General features: G+C 62.2%; 1 protein-coding gene across 1 annotated transcript in view; it reads left to right on the top strand.

Annotated features, from left to right (window-relative positions):
* The window catches only part of LOC140382508 (sorting nexin-14-like), a gene marked incomplete at its 3' end in the record, with an annotated part of 53,697 nt that overhangs the window by 16,912 nt on the left and 13,111 nt on the right, over positions 1–23,674 (top strand). The window contains exons 15-18 of the mRNA XM_072465919.1: positions 4,504–4,562; positions 5,303–5,435; positions 7,265–7,565; positions 7,852–7,935. Of these exons, the coding sequence (XP_072322020.1) occupies positions 4,504–4,562; positions 5,303–5,435; positions 7,265–7,565; positions 7,852–7,935 (577 nt within the window). The remainder of the gene's footprint in view (positions 1–4,503; positions 4,563–5,302; positions 5,436–7,264; positions 7,566–7,851; positions 7,936–23,674) is intronic.

Raw genomic sequence — 23,674 nt, 5'->3', positions numbered from 1 at the left:
CTGACGCGCTCTGACGCGCTCCGACGCGCTCCGACGCGCTCCGACGCGCTCCGACGCGCTCCGACGCGCTCCGACGCGCTCCGACGCGCTCCGACGCGCTTTGTCTCGCTCTGACGCGCTCTGACTCGCTCTGACGCGCTCCGACGCGCTCCGACGCGCTTTGTCTCGCTCCGACGCGCTCCGACGCGATTTGTCTCGCTCTGACGCGCTCCGACGCGCTCCGACGCGATTTGTCTCGCTCTGACGCGCTCTGACTCGCTCTGACTCGCTCCGACTCGCTCTGACGCGCTCTGACTCCCTCTGACTGGCTCCGACGCGCTCTGTCTCGCTCTGACGCGCTCTGACTCGCTCTGACTCGCTCTGACGCGCTGTGACGCGCTCTGACGCGCTCCGACGCGCTCTGACTCGCTCTGACCCGCTCTGACCCGCTCTGACGCGCTCTGACTCGCTCTGACTCGCTCCGACGCGCTCCGACTCGCTCTGACGCGCTCTGACTCGCTCTGACTGGCTCCGACGCGCTCTGTCTCGCTCTGACGCGCTCCGACGCGCTCCGACGCACTCTGACTCGCTGCTACGCGCTCTCACTCGCTCTGACCCGCTCTGACTCGCTCTGACGCGCTCTGACGCGCTCTGACTCGCTCCGACACGCGCTCTGACTCGCTCCGACACGCGCCGACGCGCTCCGACTCGCTCTGACTCGCTCCGACGCGCTCTGACCCGCTCCGACTCGCTCCGACGCGCTTTGTCTCGCTCTGACTCGCTCTGACCCACTCTGACGCGCTCTGACGCGCTCCGACGCGCTTTGACGCGATTTGTCTCGCTCTGACGCGCTCTGACTCGCTCTGACGCGCTCTGACGCGCTCTGACGCGCTCTGACGCGCTCTGACGCGCTCTGACGCGCTCTGACGCGCTCTGACGCGCTCTGACTCGCTCTGACTCGCTCTGACGCGCTCCGACGCGCTCTGACTGGCTCCGACGCGCTCTGACTGGCTCCGACGCGCTCTGACGCGCTCCGACGCGCTCCGACGCGCTCCGACGCGCTCCGACGCGCTCCGACGCGCTCCGACGCGCTTTGTCTCGCTCTGACGCGCTCTGACTCGCTCTGACGCGCTCTGACGCGCTTTGTCTCGCTCTGACGCGCTCCGACGCGCTTTGTCTCGCTCTGACGCGCTCCGACGCGCTCCGACGCGATTTGTCTCGCTCTGACGCGCTCTGACTCGCTCTGACTCGCTCCGACTCGCTCTGACGCGCTCTGACTCGCTCTGACTGGCTCCGACGCGCTCTGTCTCGCTCTGACGCGCTCTGACCCGCTGCTACGCGCTCTCACTCGCTCTGACCCGTTCTGACCCGCTCTGACCCGCTCTGACCCGCTCTGACGCGCTCTGACGCGCTCTGACTCGCTCCGACACGCGCCGACGCGCTCCGACTCGCTCAGACGCGCTCTGACCCGCTCTGACCCACTCTGACTCGCTCTGACCCACTCTGACTCGCTCTGACCCGCTCTGACCCACTCTGACTCGCTCCGACACGCGCCGACGCGCTCTGACGCGCTCTGACTCGCTCTGACTGGCTCCGACGCGCTCTGTCTCGCTCTGACGCGCTCTGACCCGCTGCTACGCGCTCTCACTCGCTCTGACCCGTTCTGACCCGCTCTGACCCGCTCTGACGCGCTCTGACGCGCTCTGACGCGCTCTGACTCGCTCCGACACGCGCCGACGCGCTCCGACTCGCTCAGACGCGCTCTGACCCGCTCTGACCCACTCTGACTCGCTCTGACCCACTCTGACTCGCTCTGACCCGCTCTGACCCACTCTGACTCGCTCCGACACGCGCCGACGCGCTCTGAATCGCTCCGACGCGCTCTGACTCGCTCCGACGCGCTCTGACTCGCTCTGACGCGTTCTGACTCGCTCTGACGCGCTCTGACTCGCTCTGACGCGCTGTGACGCGCTCTGACGCGCTCCGACGCGCTCTGACTCGCTCTGACCCGCTCTGACCCACTCTGACGCGCTCTGACTCGCTCCGACGCGCTCCGACTCGCTCTGACGCGCTCTGACTCGCTCTGACTGGCTCCGACGCGCTCTGTCTCGCTCTGACGCGCTCCGACGCGCTCCGACGCACTCTGACTCGCTGCTACGCGCTCTCACTCGCTCTGACCCGCTCTGACTCGCTCTGACGCGCTCTGACGCGCTCTGACTCGCTCCGACACGCGCTCTGACTCGCTCCGACACGCTCTGACTCGCTCCGACTCGCTCTGACTCGCTCTGACTCGCTCCGACGCGCTCTGACCCGCTCCGACTCGCTCCGACGCGCTCTGACTCGCTCCGACGCGCTCTGACTCGCTCCGACTCGCTCCGACGCGCTTTGTCTCGCTCTGACGCGCTCTGACTCGCTCTGACGCGCTCTGACTCGCTCTGACTCGCTCCGACTCGCTCCGACGCGCTTTGTCTCACTCTGACGCGCTCTGACGCGCTCTGACTCGCTCTGACCCGCTCTGACCCACTCTGACTCGCTCTGACCCGCTCTGACTCGCTCCGACGCGCTCTGACTCGCTCCTACGCACTCTGACTCGCTCTGACGCGCTCCGACGCGCTCCGACTCGCTCTGACTCGCTCCTACGCGATCTGACTCGCTCTGACGCGCTCTGACTCGCTCTGACGCGCTCTGACCCACTCTGACGCGCTCTGACCCGCTCCGACGCGCTCCGACTCGCTCTGACGCGCTCTGACTCGCTCTGACTGGCTCCGACGCGCTCTGTCTCGCTCTGACGCGCTCCGACGCGCTCCGACGCACTCTGACTCGCTGCTACGCGCTCTCACTCGCTCTGACCCGCTCTGACCCGCTCTGACTCGCTCTGACTCGCTCCGACACACGCTCTGACTCGCTCCGACACGCGCCGACGCGCTCCGACTCGCTCTGACTCGCTCCGACGCGCTCTGACCCGCTCCGACTCGCTCCGACGCGCTTTGTCTCGCTCTGACTCGCTCTGACCCGCTCTGACCCACTCTGACTCGCTCCGACACGCGCCGACGCCGACGCGCTCTGAATCGCTCCGACGCGCTCAGACTCGCTCTGACGCGCTCTGACGCGCTCCGACGCGCTCTGAATCGCTCCGACGCGCTCTGACTCGCTCCGACGCGCTCTGACTCGCTCCGACGCGCTCTGACTCGCTCCGACGCGCTCTGACCCGCTCTGACTCGCTCCTACGCGCTCTGACGCGCTCTGACGCGCTCTGACGCGCTCTGACTCGCTCTGACGCGCTCTGACTCGCTCTGACGCGCTGTGACGCGCTCTGACGCGCTCTGACGCGCTCTGACTGGCTCCGACGCGCTCTGACTCGCTCTGACGCGCTCCGACGCACTCCGACTCGCTCTGACGCGCTCTGACTCGCTCTGACCCGCTCTGACCCGCTCTGACCCGCTCTGACTCGCTCCTACGCGCTCTGACGCGCTCTGACGCGCTCTGACTCGCTCTGACGCGCTCTGACGCGCTGTGACGCGCTCTGACGCGCTCTGACGCGCTCTGACTGGCTCCGACGCGCTCTGACCCGCTCTGACCCGCTCTGACGCGCTCTGACTCGCTCCGACACGCGCTCTGACTCGCTCCGACACGCGCCGACGCGCTCCGACTCGCTCTGACTCGCTCCGACGCGCTCTGACCCGCTCCGACGCGCTTTGTCTCGCTCTGACTCGCTCCGACACGCGCCGACGCGCTCTGAATCGCTCCGACGCGCTCTGACTCGCTCTGACGCGCTCTGACTCGCTCTGACGCGCTCTGACTCGCTCTGACGCGCTCTGACTCGCTCCTACGCGCTCTGACTCGCTCTGACGCGCTGTGACGCGCTCTGACGCGCTCCGACGCGCTCTGACTCGCTCTGACCCGCTCTGACTCGCTCCGACACGCGCCGACGCGCTCCTACGCGCTCTGACTCGCTCTGACGCGCTCTGACCCGCTCTGACTCGCTCCGACTCGCTCCGACGCGCTTTGTCTCGCTCTGACGCGCTCTGACGCGCTCTGACTCGCTCTGACCCGCTCTGACCCACTCTGACTCGCTCTGACCCGCTCTGACTCGCTCTGACTCGCTCCGACACGCTCCGACGCGCTCTGACTCGCTCCTACGCGCTCTGACTCGCTCTGACGCGCTCCGACTCGCTCTGACTCGCTCCTACGCGCTCTGACTCGCTCTGACGCGCTCTGACTCGCTCTGACGCGCTCTGACCCGCTCTGACTCGCTCTGACCCGCTCTGACCCGCTCTGACTCGCTCTGACCCGCTCTGACTCGCTCCGACTCGCTCCGACACGCGCCGACGCGCTCCGACGCGCTCTGACTCGCTCCTACGCGCTCTGACTCGCTCTGACGCGCTCCGACTCGCTCTGACTCGCTCCTACGCGCTCTGACTCGCTCTGACGCGCTCTGACCCGCTCTGACTCGCTCTGACCCGCTCTGACCCACTCTGACGCGCTCTGACTCGCTCTGACTCGTATACTTGTTGTTTCTTGCAGTATTTCCGACACCTGCTTCGTGGAGTCGAGTCTCCAACAAGAAACTCCAAAATCAGCAGGTTTGACTTTAAATGTTTTATAAAACTTTAGGCTCCTCAAGTGGCTCCTCAAGTGGCTCCTCAAGTGGCTCCTCAAGTGGCTCCTCAAGTGGCTCCTCAAGTGGCTCCTCAAGTGGCTTCTCAAGTGGCTTCTCAAGTGGCTCCTCAAGTGGCTCCTCAAGTGGCTCCTCAAGTGGCTCCTCAAGTGGCTCCTCAAGTGGCTCCTCAAGTGGCTCCTCAAGTGGCTCCTCGGGGCCCGGCTGGTCTGTGCTGCTGTAAAACATGAATAAACATCTTTGTCACATGTGAATGAGCTTGTGTCACGTAAAGAGCAGGAGCTGAGGACAAACATCAGATTTTGTTATTTTTTAATTTTAAAGCTGATGAAGGACGTTTGTTTGAGATTTCTAATTCTCTCTTTGTCTGCTCCAGTAGATGTCCTTCATAAATGTCTCTTTGTCTGCTCCAGTAGATGTCCCTCATAAATGTCTCTTTGTCTGCTCCAGTAGATGTCCCTCATAAATGTCTCTTTGTCTGCTCCAGTAGATGTCCTTCATAAATGTCTCTTTGTCTGCTCCAGTAGATGTCCCTCATAAATGTCTCTTTGTCTGCTCCAGTAGATGTCCTTCATAAATGTCTCTTTGTCTGCTCCAGTAGATGTCCTTCATAAATGTCTCTTTGTCTGCTCCAGTAGATGTCCCTCATAAATGTCTCTTTGTCTGCTCCAGTAGATGTCCCTCATAAATGTCTCTTGTCCTCAGGAACCCGTCTCGTCGCGGGGAAACGTCTGGCATCAGTCGCATCGGCAGCAGAATCAAAGGCGTGTTCAGGAGCTCCACACTAGAGGGCGCTATGCTGCCGCCCAACGCCATGTTTGAGCCCGACGAGGACGTGGTCAGTGTCAATAAAGCTAGAGGAGGGTTGCCATGGTAATCTACAGTAACACACATGCTACATCTGTAAATATAATAATAATATAATGTCTGGTACTTTCAGTTTGCACAGGTTATGAGGTAACCATGTACTGCACACTGCACTGCTCTGCACTGCACTGCACTGCACAGTACTGCTCTGCACTGCACAGTACTGCTCTGCACTGCACAGTACTGCTCTGCACTGTACTGCTCTGCACAGCACAGTACTGCTCTGCACTGTACTGCACTGCACTGCTCTGCACTGCACAGTACTGCTCTGCACAGCACAGTACTGCACAGCACTGCACTGCACTGCACAGCACTGTACTGCACTGCACTGCTCTGCACTGCACAGTACTGCACTGCTCTGCACTGCACAGTACTGCACTGCTCTGCACTGCACAGTACTGCACTGCACTGCTCTGCACTGCACAGTACTGCACTGCACTGCTCTGCACTGCACAGTACTGCTCTGCACTGCACTGCACTGCTCTGCACTGTACTGCACTGCACAGTACTGCTCTGCACTGTACTGCTCTGCACTGCACTGCACTGCACAGTACTGCTCTGCACTGTACTGCTCTGCACTGCACAGTACTGCTCTGCACTGTACTGCACTGCACTGCTCTGCACTGCACAGTACTGCTCTGCACAGCACAGTACTGCACAGCACTGCACTGCACTGCACAGCACTGTACTGCACTGCACTGCTCTGCACTGCACAGTACTGCACTGCTCTGCACTGCACAGTACTGCACTGCTCTGCACTGCACAGTACTGCACTGCACTGCTCTGCACTGCACAGTACTGCACTGCACTGCTCTGCACTGCACAGTACTGCTCTGCACTGCACTGCTCTGCACTGCTCTGCACTGTACTGCACTGCACAGTACTGCTCTGCACTGTACTGCTCTGCACTGCACTGCACTGCACAGTACTGCTCTGCACTGTACTGCTCTGCACTGCACAGTACTGCTCCGCTCTGCACTGCTCTGCACAGCACAGTACTGCACTGCACAGTACTGCTCTGCACTGTACTGCTCTGCACTGCACAGTACTGCTCTGCTCTGCACTGCTCTGCACAGCACAGTACTGCACAGCACAGTACTGCACTGCACTGCACTGCTCTGCACTGCACAGTACTGCACTGCACTGCTCTGCACTGCACAGTACTGCTCTGCACTGCACTGCTCTGCACTGCTCTGCACTGTACTGCACTGCACAGTACTGCTCTGCACTGTACTGCTCTGCACTGCACTGCACTGCACAGTACTGCTCTGCACTGTACTGCTCTGCACTGCACAGTACTGCTCCGCTCTGCACTGCTCTGCACAGCACAGTACTGCACTGCACAGTACTGCTCTGCACTGTACTGCTCTGCACTGCACAGTACTGCTCTGCTCTGCACTGCTCTGCACAGCACAGTACTGCACAGCACAGTACTGCACAGCACAGTACTGCACTGCACTGCACTGCACTGCTCTGCACTGCACTGCTCTGTACTGCACAGTACTGCACAGCACAGTACTGCTCTGCACTGTACTGCTCTGCACTGCACAGTACTGCTCTGCTCTGCACTGCTCTGCACAGCACAGTACTGCACAGCACAGTACTGCACTGCACTGCTCTGCACTGCACTGCTCTGTACTGCACAGTACTGCACAGCACAGTACTGCTCTGCACTGCACTGCACACACAGGAGTAGAGTATCCATAGCAACAGTATCCACGGTTGCTCTAGCTTCATCTGTAGCTCGTGTGCATCAGCTGCTCTTCACTCTGACCCTGTTTCACTCTGGATGCCCTCCAGGTGGAGGAGGCCACCATGGTCCAGGAGGGAGACGACCTGTCAGAGCCTCAGTCCTGGCCTGGGCCTGGTCCTGGTCCTGGTCCTGGTCCTGGTCCTGGTCCTGGTCCTGGTCCTGGTCCTGGTCCTGGTCCTGGTCCTGGTCCTGGTCCTGGTCCTGGTCCGGGGTTGAGTTCTGGATCTGGGAGGAACCTGTCTGCGTGGAACATCTGGATCCCATTTATCGACGTCATGGAAGACGACGTGCGCAAAGAACCAGTCCCAGCGTTTCTCCTCCAAGTCCAGCGCCACGACCGCCGAGGAGGTAAACCAGGACTAAACCAGGACTAAACCAGGACTAAACCAGGTCTAAACCAGGTCTAAACCAGGACTAAACCAGGACTAAACCAGGACTAAACCAGGTCTAAACCAGGTCTAAACCAGGTCTAAACCAGGTCTAAACCAGGACTAAACCAGGACTAATTCAGGTCTAAACCAGGACTAAACCAGGACTAAACCAGGACTAAACCAGGACTAAACCAGGACTAAACCAGGTCTAAACCAGGACTAAAGCAGGACTAAACCAGGACTAAAGCAGGACTCTGTTGCAGTGGGCCATGAAGCTGAGAGTTGGTGTGTTCTCAGGAGATACATGGAGTTCTACGTTCTGGAGTCCAAACTCACAGAGTTCCACGGTACTTCTACTTTAACGCTTGTATTTTAAATGTGTCGGTTTGTGTCATCATGACATCATCATGATGACATCATCATGATGACGTCATCATGATGACATCATCATGATGACGTCATCATGATGACATCATCATGATGACATCACACTGGCTCAATTTAACACAAAATAAATAAAGCTTTTTCATTTGTTTTATTTGTCAGATAATAATTCTCCGGTTTGGCCCAGTGTACTGCTTGGTTGCTAGGCAACAGATATGGCATTTCCTTGTGTGAATTTGTAATGTACAATCAGGAAGTAAAATTATAAACAATTATTATTATTTTTTATAATTGTTACTTTTATTATTATTATTATCATCATTATTATTAAATGCCTCACACTCTGTGTCACCAGATCTATGCCACCAGAGGGCGGCATAGATCTGTCTGAAGCCGGGCTCTGGACACAAGCGTCCTCGTCAGAGCGTCAGAGCGTCCTCGTTAGAGCGTCCTCGTCAGAGCGTCCTCGTTAGAGCGTCCTCGTCAGAGCGTCCTCGTTAGAGCGTCCTCGTCAGAGCGTCCTCGTCAGAGCGTCAGAGCGTCCTCGTCAGAGCGTCCTCGTTAGAGCGTCAGAGCGTCCTCGTCAGAGCGTCCTCGTCAGAGCGTCAGAGCGTCCTCGTCTGAGCGTCCTCGTCTGAGTGTCCTCGTCTGAGCGTCAGAGCGTCCTCGTCAGAGCGTCAGAGCGTCCTCGTTAGAGCGTCCTCGTCAGAGCGTCCTCGTCAGAGCGTCCTCGTCAGAGCGTCAGAGCGTCCTCGTCAGAGCGTCAGAGCGTCCTCGTTAGAGCGTCCTCGTCAGAGCGTCCTCGTCAGAGCGTCCTCGTCAGAGCGTCCTCGTCAGAGCGTCCTCGTCAGAGCGTCAGAGCGTCCTCGTTAGAGCGTCAGAGCGTCCTCGTTAGAGCGTCCTCGTCAGAGCGTCCTCGTCAGAGCGTCCTCGTCAGAGCGTCCTCGTCAGAGCGTCAGAGCGTCCTCGTCAGAGCGTCCTCGTCAGAGCGTCAGAGCGTCCTCGTCTGAGCGTCCTCGTCTGAGTGTCCTCGTCTGAGCGTCCTCGTCAGAGCGTCAGAGCGTCCTCGTCAGAGCGTCCTCGTCAGAGCGTCAGAGCGTCCTCGTTAGAGCGTCCTCGTCAGAGCGTCCTCGTCAGAGCGTCAGAGCGTCCTCGTTAGAGCGTCCTCGTCAGAGCGTCCTCGTCAGAGCGTCAGAGCGTCCTCGTCAGCGCGTCCTCGTCAGAGCGTCCTCGTCAGAGCGTCCTCGTCAGAGCGTCAGAGCGTCCTCGTCAGAGCGTCAGAGCGTCCTCGTCAGAGCGTCCTCGTCAGAGCGTCAGAGCGTCCTCGTCAGAGCGTCCTCGTCAGAGCGTCAGAGCGTCCTCGTCTGAGCGTCCTCGTCTGAGCGTCCTCGTCTGAGCGTCCTCGTCAGAGCGTCAGAGCGTCCTCGTTAGAGCGTCAGAGCGTCCTCGTTAGAGCGTCCTCGTCAGAGCGTCCTCGTCAGAGCGTCAGAGCGTCCTCGTCAGCGCGTCCTCGTCAGAGCGTCCTCGTCAGAGCGTCAGAGCGTCCTCGTCAGAGCGTCAGAGCGTCCTCGTCAGAGCGTCCTCGTCAGAGCGTCAGAGCGTCCTCGTCAGAGCGTCCTCGTCAGAGCGTCAGAGCGTCCTCGTCTGAGCGTCCTCGTCTGAGTGTCCTCGTCTGAGCGTCAGAGCGTCCTCGTCAGAGCGTCCTCGTCAGAGCGTCCTCGTCAGAGCGTCAGAGCGTCCTCGTCAGAGCGTCCTCGTCAGAGCGTCAGAGCGTCCTCGTTAGAGCGTCCTCGTCAGAGCGTCCTCGTCAGAGCGTCCTCGTCAGAGCGTCCTCGTCAGAGCGTCCTCGTCAGAGCGTCAGAGCGTCCTCGTTAGAGCGTCAGAGCGTCCTCGTCAGAGCGTCCTCGTCAGAGCGTCCTCGTCTGAGCGTCCTCGTCAGAGCGTCCTCGTCAGAGCGTCAGAGCGTCCTCATTAGAGCGTCAGAGCGTCCTCGTTAGAGCGTCCTCGTCAGAGCGTCCTCGTCAGAGCGTCAGAGCGTCCTCGTTAGAGCGTCCTCGTCAGAGCGTCCTCGTCAGAGCGTCAGAGCGTCAGAGCGTCCTCGTTAGAGCGTCCTCGTCAGAGCGTCAGAGCGTCCTCGTCAGAGCGTCAGAGCGTCCTCGTTAGAGCGTCCTCGTCAGAGCGTCCTCGTCTGAGCGTCCTCGTCAGAGCGTCCTCGTCAGAGCGTCAGAGCGTCCTCGTTAGAGCGTCCTCGTCAGAGCGTCCTCGTCAGAGCGTCCTCGTCAGAGCGTCCTCGTCAGAGCGTCAGAGCGTCCTCGTCAGAGCGTCCTCGTCAGAGCGTCAGAGCGTCCTCGTCTGAGCGTCCTCGTCTGAGTGTCCTCGTCTGAGCGTCCTCGTCAGAGCGTCAGAGCGTCCTCGTCAGAGCGTCCTCGTCAGAGCGTCAGAGCGTCCTCGTTAGAGCGTCCTCGTCAGAGCGTCCTCGTCAGAGCGTCCTCGTCAGAGCGTCCTCGTCAGAGCGTCCTCGTCAGAGCGTCAGAGCGTCCTCATTAGAGCGTCAGAGCGTCCTCGTTAGAGCGTCCTCGTCAGAGCGTCCTCGTCAGAGCGTCAGAGCGTCCTCGTTAGAGCGTCCTCGTCAGAGCGTCCTCGTCAGAGCGTCAGAGCGTCCTCGTTAGAGCGTCCTCGTCAGAGCGTCCTCGTCAGAGCGTCAGAGCGTCCTCGTCAGCGCGTCCTCGTCAGAGCGTCCTCGTCAGAGCGTCCTCGTCAGAGCGTCAGAGCGTCCTCGTCAGAGCGTCAGAGCGTCATCGTTAGAGCGTCCTCGTCAGAGCGTCCTCGTCAGAGCGTCCTCGTCAGAGCGTCCTCGTCAGAGCGTCAGAGCGTCCTCGTCAGAGCGTCCTCGTCAGAGCGTCCTCGTCAGAGCGTCCTCGTTAGAGCGTCAGAGCGTCCTCGTCAGAGCGTCCTCGTCAGAGCGTCAGAGCGTCCTCGTCAGAGCGTCCTCGTCAGAGCGTCCTCGTCAGAGCGTCCTCGTTAGAGCGTCAGAGCGTCCTCGTCAGAGCGTCCTCGTTAGAGCGTCAGAGCGTCCTCGTCAGAGCGTCCTCGTCAGAGCGTCCTCGTCAGAGCGTCAGAGCGTCCTCGTCAGAGCGTCCTCGTTAGAGCGTCAGAGCGTCCTCGTCAGAGCGTCCTCGTCAGAGCGTCAGAGCGTCCTCGTCAGAGCGTCCTCGTCAGAGCGTCCTCGTCAGAGCGTCCTCGTTAGAGCGTCAGAGCGTCCTCGTCAGAGCGTCCTCGTTAGAGCGTCAGAGCGTCCTCGTCAGAGCGTCCTCGTCAGAGCGTCCTCGTCAGAGCGTCCTCGTCAGAGCGTCCTCGCCAGAGCGTCAGAGCGTCCTCGTCAGAGCGTCCTCGTCAGAGCGTCCTCGTCAGAGCGTCAGAGCGTCCTCGTCAGAGCGTCCTCGTCAGAGCGTCCTCGTCAGAGCGTCCTCGTCAGAGCGTCCTCGTTAGAGCGTCAGAGCGTCCTCGTCAGAGCGTCAGAGCGTCCTCGTCAGAGCGTCCTCGTCAGAGCGTCCTCGTTAGAGCGTCAGAGCGTCCTCGTCAGAGCGTCCTCGCCAGAGCGTCCTCGTTAGAGCGTCAGAGCGTCCTCGTCAGAGCGTCCTCGCCAGAGCGTCCTCGTCAGAGCGTCCTCGTCAGCGCGTCCTCGACAGAGCGTCCTCGTCAGAGCGTCCTCGTCAGAGCGTCAGAGCGTCCTCGTCAGAGCGTCCTCGTTAGAGCGTCAGAGCGTCCTCGTCAGAGCGTCCTCGTCAGAGCGTCAGAGCGTCCTCGTCAGAGCGTCCTCGTTAGAGCGTCAGAGCGTCCTCGTCAGAGCGTCCTCGTCAGAGCGTCCGCGTCAGAGCGTCAGAGCGTCCTCGTCAGAGCGTCCTCGTCAGAGCGTCCTCGCCAGAGCGTCAGAGCGTCCTCGTCAGAGCGTCCTCGTCAGAGCGTCCTCGTCAGAGCGTCCTCGTCAGAGCGTCCGCGTCAGAGCGTCCTCGTCAGAGCGTCCTCGTCAGAGCGTCCTCGCCAGAGCGTCAGAGCGTCCGCGTCAGAGCGTCCGCGTCAGAGCGTCCTCGTTAGAGCGTCAGAGCGTCCTCGTCAGAGCGTCCTCGTCAGAGCGTCCTCGTCAGAGCGTCAGAGCGTCCTCGTCAGAGCGTCCTCGTCAGAGCGTCCTCGCCAGAGCGTCCTCGTTAGAGCGTCAGAGCGTCCTCGTCAGAGCGTCCTCGTCAGAGCGTCCTCGTCAGAGCGTCCTCGTCAGAGCGTCAGAGCGTCCTCGTCAGAGCGTCAGAGCGTCCTCGTTAGAGCGTCCTCGCCAGAGCGTCCTCGTCAGAGCGTCAGAGCGTCCTCGTTAGAGCGTCCTCGTCAGAGCGTCCTCGTCAGAGCGTCAGAGCGTCCTCGTCAGAGCGTCAGAGCGTCCTCGTTAGAGCGTCCTCGCCAGAGCGTCCTCGTCAGAGCGTCAGAGCGTCCTCGTTAGAGCGTCCTCGTCAGAGCGTCCTCGTTAGAGCGTCAGAGCGTCCTCGTCAGAGCGTCCTCGTCAGAGCGTCAGAGCGTCCTCGTCAGAGCGTCCTCGTCAGAGCGTCCTCATCAGAGCGTCAGAGCGTCCTCGTCAGAGCGTCAGAGCGTCCTCGTCAGAGCGTCAGAGCGTCCTCGTTAGAGCGTCCTCGCCAGAGCGTCCTCGTCAGAGCGTCAGAGCGTCCTCGTTAGAGCGTCCTCGTCAGAGCGTCCTCGTCAGAGCGTCAGAGCGTCCTCGTCAGAGCGTCAGAGCGTCCTCGTTAGAGCGTCCTCGTCAGAGCGTCCTCGTCAGAGCGTCCGAGCGTCCTCGTCAGAGCGTCCTCGTCAGAGCGTCCTCGCCAGAGCGTCCTCGTCAGAGCGTCCTCGTCAGAGCGTCCTCGCCAGAGCGTCCTCGTCAGAGCGTCCTCGTCAGAGCGTCCTCGCCAGAGCGTCCTCGCCAGAGCGTCCTCGTTAGAGCGTCCTCGTCAGAGCGTCCTCGTCAGCGCGTCCTCGACAGAGCGTCCTCGTCAGAGCGTCAGAGCCTCCTCGTCAGAGCGTCAGAGCGTCCTCGTCAGAGCGTCCTCGTTAGAGCGTCAGAGCGTCCTCGCCAGAGCGTCCTCATCAGAGCGTCCTCGTCAGAGCGTCAGAGCCTCCTCGTCAGAGCGTCAGAGCGTCCTCGTCAGAGCGTCCTCGTTAGAGCGTCAGAGCGTCCTCGCCAGAGCGTCCTCATCAGAGCGTCCTCGTCAGAGCGTCCTCGTCAGAGCGTCAGAGCGTCCTCGTCAGAGCGTCCTCGTCAGAGCGTCCTCGTCAGAGCGTCCTCGTCAGAGCGTCCTCGTCAGAGCGTCAGAGCGTCCTCGTCAGAGCGTCCTCGTCAGAGCGTCAGAGCGTCCTCGTTAGAGCGTCCTCGCCAGAGCGTCCTCGTCAGAGCGTCAGAGCGTCCTCGTTAGAGCGTCCTCGTCAGAGCGTCCTCGTCAGAGCGTCAGAGCGTCCTCGTCAGAGCGTCAGAGCGTCCTCGTTAGAGCGTCAGAGCGTCCTCGTCAGAGCGTCCTCGTCAGAGCGTCCTCGTCAGAGCTTCCTCGTCAGAGCGTCCTCGTTAGAGCGTCAGAGCGTCCTCGTCAGAGCGTCCTCGTCAGAGCGTCCTCGTCAGCGCGTCCTCGTCAGAGCGTCAGAGCGTCCTCGTTAGAGCGTCAGAGCGTCCTCGTCAGAGCGTCCTCGTCAGAGCGTCCTCGTCAGAGCGTCCTCGTCAGAGCGTCCTCGTCAGCGCGTCCTCGTCAGAGCGTCCTCGACAGAGCGTCCTCGTCAGCGTGTCCTCGTCAGAGCGTCCTCGACAGAGCGTCCTCGTTAGAGCGTCAGAGCGTCCTCGTCAGAGCGTCCTCGTCAGAGCGTCCTCGTCAGCGCGTCCTCGTCAGAGCGTCCTCGTCAGAGCGTCCTCGTCAGCGCGTCCTCGACAGAGCGTCCTCGTTAGAGCGTCAGAGCGTCCTCGTTAGAGCGTCAGAGCGTCCTCGTCAGAGCGTCCTCGTCAGAGCGTCCTCGTCAGAGCGTCAGAGCGTCCTCGTCAGAGCGTCCTCGTCAGAGCGTCCTCGTCAGAGCGTCCTCGACAGAGCGTCCTCGTTAGAGCGTCAGAGCGTCCTCGTTAGAGCGTCAGAGCGTCCTCGTTAGAGCGTCAGAGCGTCCTCGTCAGAGCGTCCTCGTCAGCGCGTCCTCGTCAGAGCGTCCTCAACAGAGCGTCCTCGTTAGAGCGTCAGAGCGTCCTCGTCAGAGCGTCCTCGTCAGAGCGTCCTCGTCAGCGCGTCCTCGTCAGAGCGTCCTCGTCAGAGCGTCCTCGTCAGCGCGTCCTCGACAGAGCGTCCTCGTTAGAGCGTCAGAGCGTCCTCGTTAGAGCGTCAGAGCGTCCTCGTCAGAGCGTCCTCGTCAGAGCGTCCTCGTCAGAGCTTCCTCGTCAGAGCGTCCTCGTTAGAGCGTCAGAGCGTCCTCGTCAGAGCGTCCTCGTCAGCGCGTCCTCGTCAGAGCGTCCTCGTCAGAGCGTCCTCGTCAGAGCGTCCTCGTCAGCGCGTCCTCGTCAGAGCGTCCTCGACAGAGCGTCCTCGTTAGAGCGTCCTCGTTAGAGCGTCAGAGCGTCCTCGTCAGAGCGTCCTCGTCAGAGCGTCCTCGTCAGAGCGTCCTCGTCAGCGCGTCCTCGTCAGAGCGTCCTCGACAGAGCGTCCTCGTCAGCGCGTCCTCGTCAGAGCGTCCTCGACAGAGCGTCCTCGTTAGAGCGTCAGAGCGTCCTCGTCAGAGCGTCCTCGTCAGAGCGTCCTCGTCAGCGCGTCCTCGTCAGAGCGTCCTCGTCAGAGCGTCCTCGTCAGCGCGTCCTCGACAGAGCGTCCTCGTTAGAGCGTCAGAGCGTCCTCGTCAGAGCGTCCTCGTCAGAGCGTCCTCGTCAGAGCGTCCTCGTCAGAGCGTCCTCGTTAGAACGTCAGAGCGTCCTCGTCAGAGCGTCCTCGTCAGAGCGTCCTCGTCAGCGCGTCCTCGTCAGAGCGTCCTCGTCAGAGCGTCCTCGTCAGAGCGTCCTCGTCAGCGCGTCCTCGTCAGAGCGTCCTCGTTAGAGCGTCCTCGCCAGAGCGTCCTCGTCAGAGCGTCAGAGCGTCCTCGTTAGAGCGTCCTCGTCAGAGCGTCCTCGTCAGAGCGTCAGAGCGTCCTCGTCAGAGCGTCCTCGCCAGAGCGTCCTCGTCAGAGCGTCCTCGTCAGAGCGTCCTCGCCAGAGCGTCCTCGTCAGAGCGTCCTCGTCAGAGCGTCCTCGTCAGAGCGTCCTCGCCAGAGCGTCCTCGCCAGAGCGTCCTCGTCAGAGCGTCCTCGTCAGAGCGTCCTCGTCAGCGCGTCCTCGTCAGAGCGTCAGAGCGTCCTCGCCAGAGCGTCCTCATCAGAGCGTCCTCGTCAGAGCGTCAGAGCCTCCTCGTCAGAGCGTCAGAGCGTCCTCGTCAGAGCGTCCTCGTTAGAGCGTCAGAGCGTCCTCGCCAGAGCGTCCTCATCAGAGCGTCCTCGTCAGAGCGTCAGAGCCTCCTCGTCAGAGCGTCAGAGCGTCCTCGTCAGAGCGTCCTCGTTAGAGCGTCAGAGCGTCCTCGCCAGAGCGTCCTCATCAGAGCGTCCTCGTCAGAGCGTCAGAGCCTCCTCGTCAGAGCGTCAGAGCGTCCTCGTCAGAGCGTCCTCGTTAGAGCGTCAGAGCGTCCTCGCCAGAGCGTCCTCATCAGAGCGTCCTCGTCAGAGCGTCCTCGTCAGAGCGTCAGAGCGTCCTCGTCAGAGCGTCCTCGTCAGAGCGTCCTCGTCAGAGCGTCCTCGTTAGAGCGTCAGAGCGTCCTCGTCAGAGCGTCCTCGTCAGAGCGTCCTCGTCAGAGCCTCCTCGTTAGAGCGTCAGAGCGTCCTCGTCAGCGCGTCCTCGTCAGAGCGTCCTCGTCAGAGCGTCCTCGTCAGCGCGTCCTCGACAGAGCGTCCTCGTCCTCGTCAGAGCGTCAGAGCGTCCTCGTCAGAGCGTCCTCGTCAGAGCGTCCTCCTCAGCGCGTCCTCGACAGAGCGTCAGAGCGTCCTCGTTAGAGCGTCAGAGCGTCCTCGTCAGAGCGTCCTCGTCAGAGCGTCCTCGTCAGAGCGTCCTCGTCAGCGCGTCCTCGTCAGAGCGTCCTCGTCAGAGCGTCCTCGTCAGCGCGTCCTCGACAGAGCGTCCTCGTTAGAGCGTCAGAGCGTCCTCGTCAGAGCGTCCTCGTCAGAGCGTCCTCGTTAGAGCGTCAGAGCGTCCTCGTCAGAGCGTCCTCGTCAGAGCGTCCTCGTCAGCGCGTCCTCGTCAGAGCGTCCTCGTCAGCGCGTCCTCGACAGAGCGTCCTCGTTAGAGCGTCAGAGCGTCCTCGACAGAGCGTCCTCGTTAGAGCGTCAGAGCGTCCTCGTCAGAGCGTCCTCGTCAGAGCGTCCTCGACAGAGCGTCCTCGTTAGAGCGTCAGAGCGTCCTCGTCAGAGCGTCCTCGTCAGAGCGTCAGAGCGTCCTCGTCAGAGCGTCAGAGCGTCCTCGTCAGAGCGTCCTCGTCAGAGCGTCCTCGTCAGAGCGTCCTCGTCAGAGCGTCCTCGTCAGCGCGTCCTCGACAGAGCGTCCTCGTTAGAGCGTCAGAGCGTCCTCGTCAGAGCGTCCTCGTCAGAGCGTCCTCGTCAGAGCGTCCTCGTCAGCGCGTCCTCGACAGAGCGTCCTCGTCAGAGCGTCCTCGTCAGCGCGTCAGAGCGTCCTCGTCAGAGCGTCCTCGTCAGAGCGTCCTCGTCAGAGCTTCCTCGTCAGAGCGTCCTCGTTAGAGCGTCAGAGCGTCCTCGTCAGAGCGTCCTCGTCAGAGCGTCCTCGTCAGCGCGTCCTCGTCAGAGCGTCCTCGTCAGAGCGTCAGAGCGTCCTCGTTAGAGCGTCAGAGCGTCCTCGTCAGAGCGTCCTCGTCAGAGCGTCCTCGTCAGAGCGTCCTCGTCAGAGCGTCCTCGTCAGCGCGTCCTCGTCAGAGCGTCCTCGACAGAGCGTCCTCGTCAGCGTGTCCTCGTCAGAGCGTCCTCGACAGAGCGTCCTCGTTAGAGCGTCAGAGCGTCCTCGTCAGAGCGTCCTCGTCAGAGCGTCCTCGTCAGAGCGTCCTCGTCAGCGCGTCCTCGTCAGAGCGTCCTCGTCAGAGCGTCCTCGTCAGCGCGTCCTCGACAGAGCGTCCTCGTTAGAGCGTCAGAGCGTCCTCGTTAGAGCGTCAGAGCGTCCTCGTCAGAGCGTCCTCGTCAGAGCGTCCTCGTCAGAGCGTCAGAGCGTCCTCGTCAGAGCGTCCTCGTCAGAGCGTCCTCGTCAGAGCGTCCTCGACAGAGCGTCCTCGTTAGAGCGTCAGAGCGTCCTCGTTAGAGCGTCAGAGCGTCCTCGTCAGAGCGTCCTCGTCAGAGCGTCCTCGACAGAGCGTCCTCGTCAGAGCGTCCTCAACAGAGCGTCCTCGTTAGAGCGTCAGAGCGTCCTCGTCAGAGCGTCCTCGTCAGAGCGTCCTCGTCAGCGCGTCCTCGTCAGAGCGTCCTCGTCAGACCGTCCTCGTCAGCGCGTCCTCGACAGAGCGTCCTCGTTAGAGCGTCAGAGCGTCCTCGTTAGAGCGTCAGAGCGTCCTCGTCAGAGCGTCCTCGTCAGAGCGTCAGAGCGTCCTCGTTAGAGCGTCCTCGTCAGAGCGTCCTCGTCAGAGCGTCAGAGCGTCCTCGTCAGCGCGTCCTCGTCAGAGCGTCCTCGTCAGAGCGTCCTCGTCAGAGCGTCAGAGCGTCCTCGTCAGAGCGTCAGAGCGTCATCGTTAGAGCGTCCTCGTCAGAGCGTCCTCGTCAGAGCGTCCTCGTCAGAGCGTCCTCGTCAGAGCGTCAGAGCGTCCTCGTCAGAGCGTCCTCGTCAGAGCGTCCTCGTCAGAGCGTCCTCGTTAGAGCGTCAGAGCGTCCTCGTCAGAGCGTCCTCGTCAGAGCGTCAGAGCGTCCTCGTCAGAGCGTCCTCGTCAGAGCGTCCTCGTCAGAGCGTCCTCGTTAGAGCGTCAGAGCGTCCTCGTCAGAGCGTCCTCGTTAGAGCGTCAGAGCGTCCTCGTCAGAGCGTCCTCGTCAGAGCGTCCTCGTCAGAGCGTCAGAGCGTCCTCGTCAGAGCGTCCTCGTTAGAGCGTCAGAGCGTCCTCGTCAGAGCGTCCTCGTCAGAGCGTCAGAGCGTCCTCGTCAGAGCGTCCTCGTCAGAGCGTCCTCGTCAGAGCGTCCTCGTTAGAGCGTCAGAGCGTCCTCGTCAGAGCGTCCTCGTTAGAGCGTCAGAGCGTCCTCGTCAGAGCGTCCTCGTCAGAGCGTCCTCGTCAGAGCGTCCTCGTCAGAGCGTCCTCGCCAGAGCGTCAGAGCGTCCTCGTCAGAGCGTCCTCGTCAGAGCGTCCTCGTCAGAGCGTCAGAGCGTCCTCGTCAGAGCGTCCTCGTCAGAGCGTCCTCGTCAGAGCGTCCTCGTCAGAGCGTCCTCGTTAGAGCGTCAGAGCGTCCTCGTCAGAGCGTCAGAGCGTCCTCGTCAGAGCGTCCTCGTCAGAGCGTCCTCGTTAGAGCGTCAGAGCGTCCTCGTCAGAGCGTCCTCGCCAGAGCGTCCTCGTTAGAGCGTCAGAGCGTCCTCGTCAGAGCGTCCTCGCCAGAGCGTCCTCGTCAGAGCGTCCTCGTCAGCGCGTCCTCGACAGAGCGTCCTCGTCAGAGCGTCCTCGTCAGAGCGTCAGAGCGTCCTCGTCAGAGCGTCCTCGTTAGAGCGTCAGAGCGTCCTCGTCAGAGCGTCCTCGTCAGAGCGTCAGAGCGTCCTCGTCAGAGCGTCCTCGTTAGAGCGTCAGAGCGTCCTCGTCAGAGCGTCCTCGTCAGAGCGTCCGCGTCAGAGCGTCAGAGCGTCCTCGTCAGAGCGTCCTCGTCAGAGCGTCCTCGCCAGAGCGTCAGAGCGTCCTCGTCAGAGCGTCCTCGTCAGAGCGTCCTCGTCAGAGCGTCCTCGTCAGAGCGTCCGCGTCAGAGCGTCCTCGTCAGAGCGTCCTCGTCAGAGCGTCCTCGCCAGAGCGTCAGAGCGTCCGCGTCAGAGCGTCCGCGTCAGAGCGTCCTCGTTAGAGCGTCAGAGCGTCCTCGTCAGAGCGTCCTCGTCAGAGCGTCCTCGTCAGAGCGTCAGAGCGTCCTCGTCAGAGCGTCCTCGTCAGAGCGTCCTCGCCAGAGCGTCCTCGTTAGAGCGTCAGAGCGTCCTCGTCAGAGCGTCCTCGTCAGAGCGTCCTCGTCAGAGCGTCAGAGCGTCCTCGTCAGAGCGTCCTCGTCAGAGCGTCAGAGCGTCCTCGTCAGAGCGTCAGAGCGTCCTCGTTAGAGCGTCCTCGCCAGAGCGTCCTCGTCAGAGCGTCAGAGCGTCCTCGTTAGAGCGTCCTCGTCAGAGCGTCCTCGTCAGAGCGTCAGAGCGTCCTCGTCAGAGCGTCAGAGCGTCCTCGTTAGAGCGTCCTCGCCAGAGCGTCCTCGTCAGAGCGTCAGAGCGTCCTCGTTAGAGCGTCCTCGTCAGAGCGTCCTCGTTAGAGCGTCAGAGCGTCCTCGTCAGAGCGTCCTCGTCAGAGCGTCAGAGCGTCCTCGTCAGAGCGTCCTCGTCAGAGCGTCCTCATCAGAGCGTCAGAGCGTCCTCGTCAGAGCGTCAGAGCGTCCTCGTCAGAGCGTCAGAGCGTCCTCGTTAGAGCGTCCTCGCCAGAGCGTCCTCGTCAGAGCGTCAGAGCGTCCTCGTTAGAGCGTCCTCGTCAGAGCGTCCTCGTCAGAGCGTCAGAGCGTCCTCGTCAGAGCGTCAGAGCGTCCTCGTTAGAGCGTCCTCGTCAGAGCGTCCTCGTCAGAGCGTCCGAGCGTCCTCGTCAGAGCGTCCTCGTCAGAGCGTCCTCGCCAGAGCGTCCTCGTCAGAGCGTCCTCGTCAGAGCGTCCTCGCCAGAGCGTCCTCGTCAGAGCGTCCTCGTCAGAGCGTCCTCGCCAGAGCGTCCTCGCCAGAGCGTCCTCGTTAGAGCGTCCTCGTCAGAGCGTCCTCGTCAGCGCGTCCTCGACAGAGCGTCCTCGTCAGAGCGTCAGAGCCTCCTCGTCAGAGCGTCAGAGCGTCCTCGTCAGAGCGTCCTCGTTAGAGCGTCAGAGCGTCCTCGCCAGAGCGTCCTCATCAGAGCGTCCTCGTCAGAGCGTCAGAGCCTCCTCGTCAGAGCGTCAGAGCGTCCTCGTCAGAGCGTCCTCGTTAGAGCGTCAGAGCGTCCTCGCCAGAGCGTCCTCATCAGAGCGTCCTCGTCAGAGCGTCCTCGTCAGAGCGTCAGAGCGTCCTCGTCAGAGCGTCCTCGTCAGAGCGTCCTCGTCAGAGCGTCCTCGTCAGAGCGTCCTCGTCAGAGCGTCAGAGCGTCCTCGTCAGAGCGTCCTCGTCAGAGCGTCAGAGCGTCCTCGTTAGAGCGTCCTCGCCAGAGCGTCCTCGTCAGAGCGTCAGAGCGTCCTCGTTAGAGCGTCCTCGTCAGAGCGTCCTCGTCAGAGCGTCAGAGCGTCCTCGTCAGAGCGTCAGAGCGTCCTCGTTAGAGCGTCAGAGCGTCCTCGTCAGAGCGTCCTCGTCAGAGCGTCCTCGTCAGAGCTTCCTCGTCAGAGCGTCCTCGTTAGAGCGTCAGAGCGTCCTCGTCAGAGCGTCCTCGTCAGCGCGTCCTCGTCAGAGCGTCAGAGCGTCCTCGTTAGAGCGTCAGAGCGTCCTCGTCAGAGCGTCCTCGTCAGAGCGTCCTCGTCAGAGCGTCCTCGTCAGAGCGTCCTCGTCAGCGCGTCCTCGTCAGAGCGTCCTCGACAGAGCGTCCTCGTCAGCGTGTCCTCGTCAGAGCGTCCTCGACAGAGCGTCCTCGTTAGAGCGTCAGAGCGTCCTCGTCAGAGCGTCCTCGTCAGAGCGTCCTCGTCAGCGCGTCCTCGTCAGAGCGTCCTCGTCAGAGCGTCCTCGTCAGCGCGTCCTCGACAGAGCGTCCTCGTTAGAGCGTCAGAGCGTCCTCGTTAGAGCGTCAGAGCGTCCTCGTCAGAGCGTCCTCGTCAGAGCGTCCTCGTCAGAGCGTCCTCGTCAGAGCGTCAGAGCGTCCTCGTCAGAGCGTCCTCGTCAGAGCGTCCTCGTCAGAGCGTCCTCGACAGAGCGTCCTCGTTAGAGCGTCAGAGCGTCCTCGTTAGAGCGTCAGAGCGTCCTCGTTAGAGCGTCAGAGCGTCCTCGTCAGAGCGTCCTCGTCAGCGCGTCCTCGTCAGAGCGTCCTCAACAGAGCGTCCTCGTTAGAGCGTCAGAGCGTCCTCGTCAGAGCGTCCTCGTCAGAGCGTCCTCGTCAGCGCGTCCTCGTCAGAGCGTCCTCGTCAGAGCGTCCTCGTCAGCGCGTCCTCGACAGAGCGTCCTCGTTAGAGCGTCAGAGCGTCCTCGTTAGAGCGTCAGAGCGTCCTCGTCAGAGCGTCCTCGTCAGAGCGTCCTCGTCAGAGCTTCCTCGTCAGAGCGTCCTCGTTAGAGCGTCAGAGCGTCCTCGTCAGAGCGTCCTCGTCAGCGCGTCCTCGTCAGAGCGTCCTCGTCAGAGCGTCCTCGTCAGAGCGTCCTCGTCAGCGCGTCCTCGTCAGAGCGTCCTCGACAGAGCGTCCTCGTTAGAGCGTCCTCGTTAGAGCGTCAGAGCGTCCTCGTCAGAGCGTCCTCGTCAGAGCGTCCTCGTCAGAGCGTCCTCGTCAGCGCGTCCTCGTCAGAGCGTCCTCGACAGAGCGTCCTCGTCAGCGCGTCCTCGTCAGAGCGTCCTCGACAGAGCGTCCTCGTTAGAGCGTCAGAGCGTCCTCGTCAGAGCGTCCTCGTCAGAGCGTCCTCGTCAGCGCGTCCTCGTCAGAGCGTCCTCGTCAGAGCGTCCTCGTCAGCGCGTCCTCGACAGAGCGTCCTCGTTAGAGCGTCAGAGCGTCCTCGTCAGAGCGTCCTCGTCAGAGCGTCCTCGTCAGAGCGTCCTCGTCAGAGCGTCCTCGTTAGAACGTCAGAGCGTCCTCGTCAGAGCGTCCTCGTCAGAGCGTCCTCGTCAGCGCGTCCTCGTCAGAGCGTCCTCGTCAGAGCGTCCTCGTCAGAGCGTCCTCGTCAGCGCGTCCTCGTCAGAGCGTCCTCGTTAGAGCGTCCTCGCCAGAGCGTCCTCGTCAGAGCGTCAGAGCGTCCTCGTTAGAGCGTCCTCGTCAGAGCGTCCTCGTCAGAGCGTCAGAGCGTCCTCGTCAGAGCGTCCTCGCCAGAGCGTCCTCGTCAGAGCGTCCTCGTCAGAGCGTCCTCGCCAGAGCGTCCTCGTCAGAGCGTCCTCGTCAGAGCGTCCTCGTCAGAGCGTCCTCGCCAGAGCGTCCTCGCCAGAGCGTCCTCGTCAGAGCGTCCTCGTCAGAGCGTCCTCGTCAGCGCGTCCTCGTCAGAGCGTCAGAGCGTCCTCGCCAGAGCGTCCTCATCAGAGCGTCCTCGTCAGAGCGTCAGAGCCTCCTCGTCAGAGCGTCAGAGCGTCCTCGTCAGAGCGTCCTCGTTAGAGCGTCAGAGCGTCCTCGCCAGAGCGTCCTCATCAGAGCGTCCTCGTCAGAGCGTCAGAGCCTCCTCGTCAGAGCGTCAGAGCGTCCTCGTCAGAGCGTCCTCGTTAGAGCGTCAGAGCGTCCTCGCCAGAGCGTCCTCATCAGAGCGTCCTCGTCAGAGCGTCAGAGCCTCCTCGTCAGAGCGTCAGAGCGTCCTCGTCAGAGCGTCCTCGTTAGAGCGTCAGAGCGTCCTCGCCAGAGCGTCCTCATCAGAGCGTCATCGTCAGAGCGTCCTCGTCAGAGCGTCAGAGCGTCCTCGTCAGAGCGTCCTCGTCAGAGCGTCCTCGTCAGAGCGTCCTCGTTAGAGCGTCAGAGCGTCCTCGTCAGAGCGTCCTCGTCAGAGCGTCCTCGTCAGAGCCTCCTCGTTAGAGCGTCAGAGCGTCCTCGTCAGCGCGTCCTCGTCAGAGCGTCCTCGTCAGAGCGTCCTCGTCAGCGCGTCCTCGACAGAGCGTCCTCGTCCTCGTCAGAGCGTCAGAGCGTCCTCGTCAGAGCGTCCTCGTCAGAGCGTCCTCCTCAGCGCGTCCTCGACAGAGCGTCAGAGCGTCCTCGTTAGAGCGTCAGAGCGTCCTCGTCAGAGCGTCCTCGTCAGAGCGTCCTCGTCAGAGCGTCCTCGTCAGCGCGTCCTCGTCAGAGCGTCCTCGTCAGAGCGTCCTCGTCAGCGCGTCCTCGACAGAGCGTCCTCGTTAGAGCGTCAGAGCGTCCTCGTCAGAGCGTCCTCGTCAGAGCGTCCTCGTTAGAGCGTCAGAGCGTCCTCGTCAGAGCGTCCTCGTCAGAGCGTCCTCGTCAGCGCGTCCTCGTCAGAGCGTCCTCGTCAGCGCGTCCTCGACAGAGCGTCCTCGTTAGAGCGTCAGAGCGTCCTCGACAGAGCGTCCTCGTTAGAGCGTCAGAGCGTCCTCGTCAGAGCGTCCTCGTCAGAGCGTCCTCGACAGAGCGTCCTCGTTAGAGCGTCAGAGCGTCCTCGTCAGAGCGTCCTCGTCAGAGCGTCAGAGCGTCCTCGTCAGAGCGTCAGAGCGTCCTCGTCAGAGCGTCCTCGTCAGAGCGTCCTCGTCAGAGCGTCCTCGTCAGAGCGTCCTCGTCAGCGCGTCCTCGACAGAGCGTCCTCGTTAGAGCGTCAGAGCGTCCTCGTCAGAGCGTCCTCGTCAGAGCGTCCTCGTCAGA

The sequence above is a fragment of the Eucyclogobius newberryi genome, unplaced genomic scaffold (assembly GCF_026437365.1).
Source record: "Eucyclogobius newberryi isolate DKJ021-1_F unplaced genomic scaffold, fEucNew1.0.hap1 SCAF_100, whole genome shotgun sequence".
NCBI lineage: Eukaryota > Metazoa > Chordata > Actinopteri > Gobiiformes > Gobiidae > Eucyclogobius > Eucyclogobius newberryi.
This window is presented reverse-complemented; position numbering and strand designations above follow the sequence as displayed.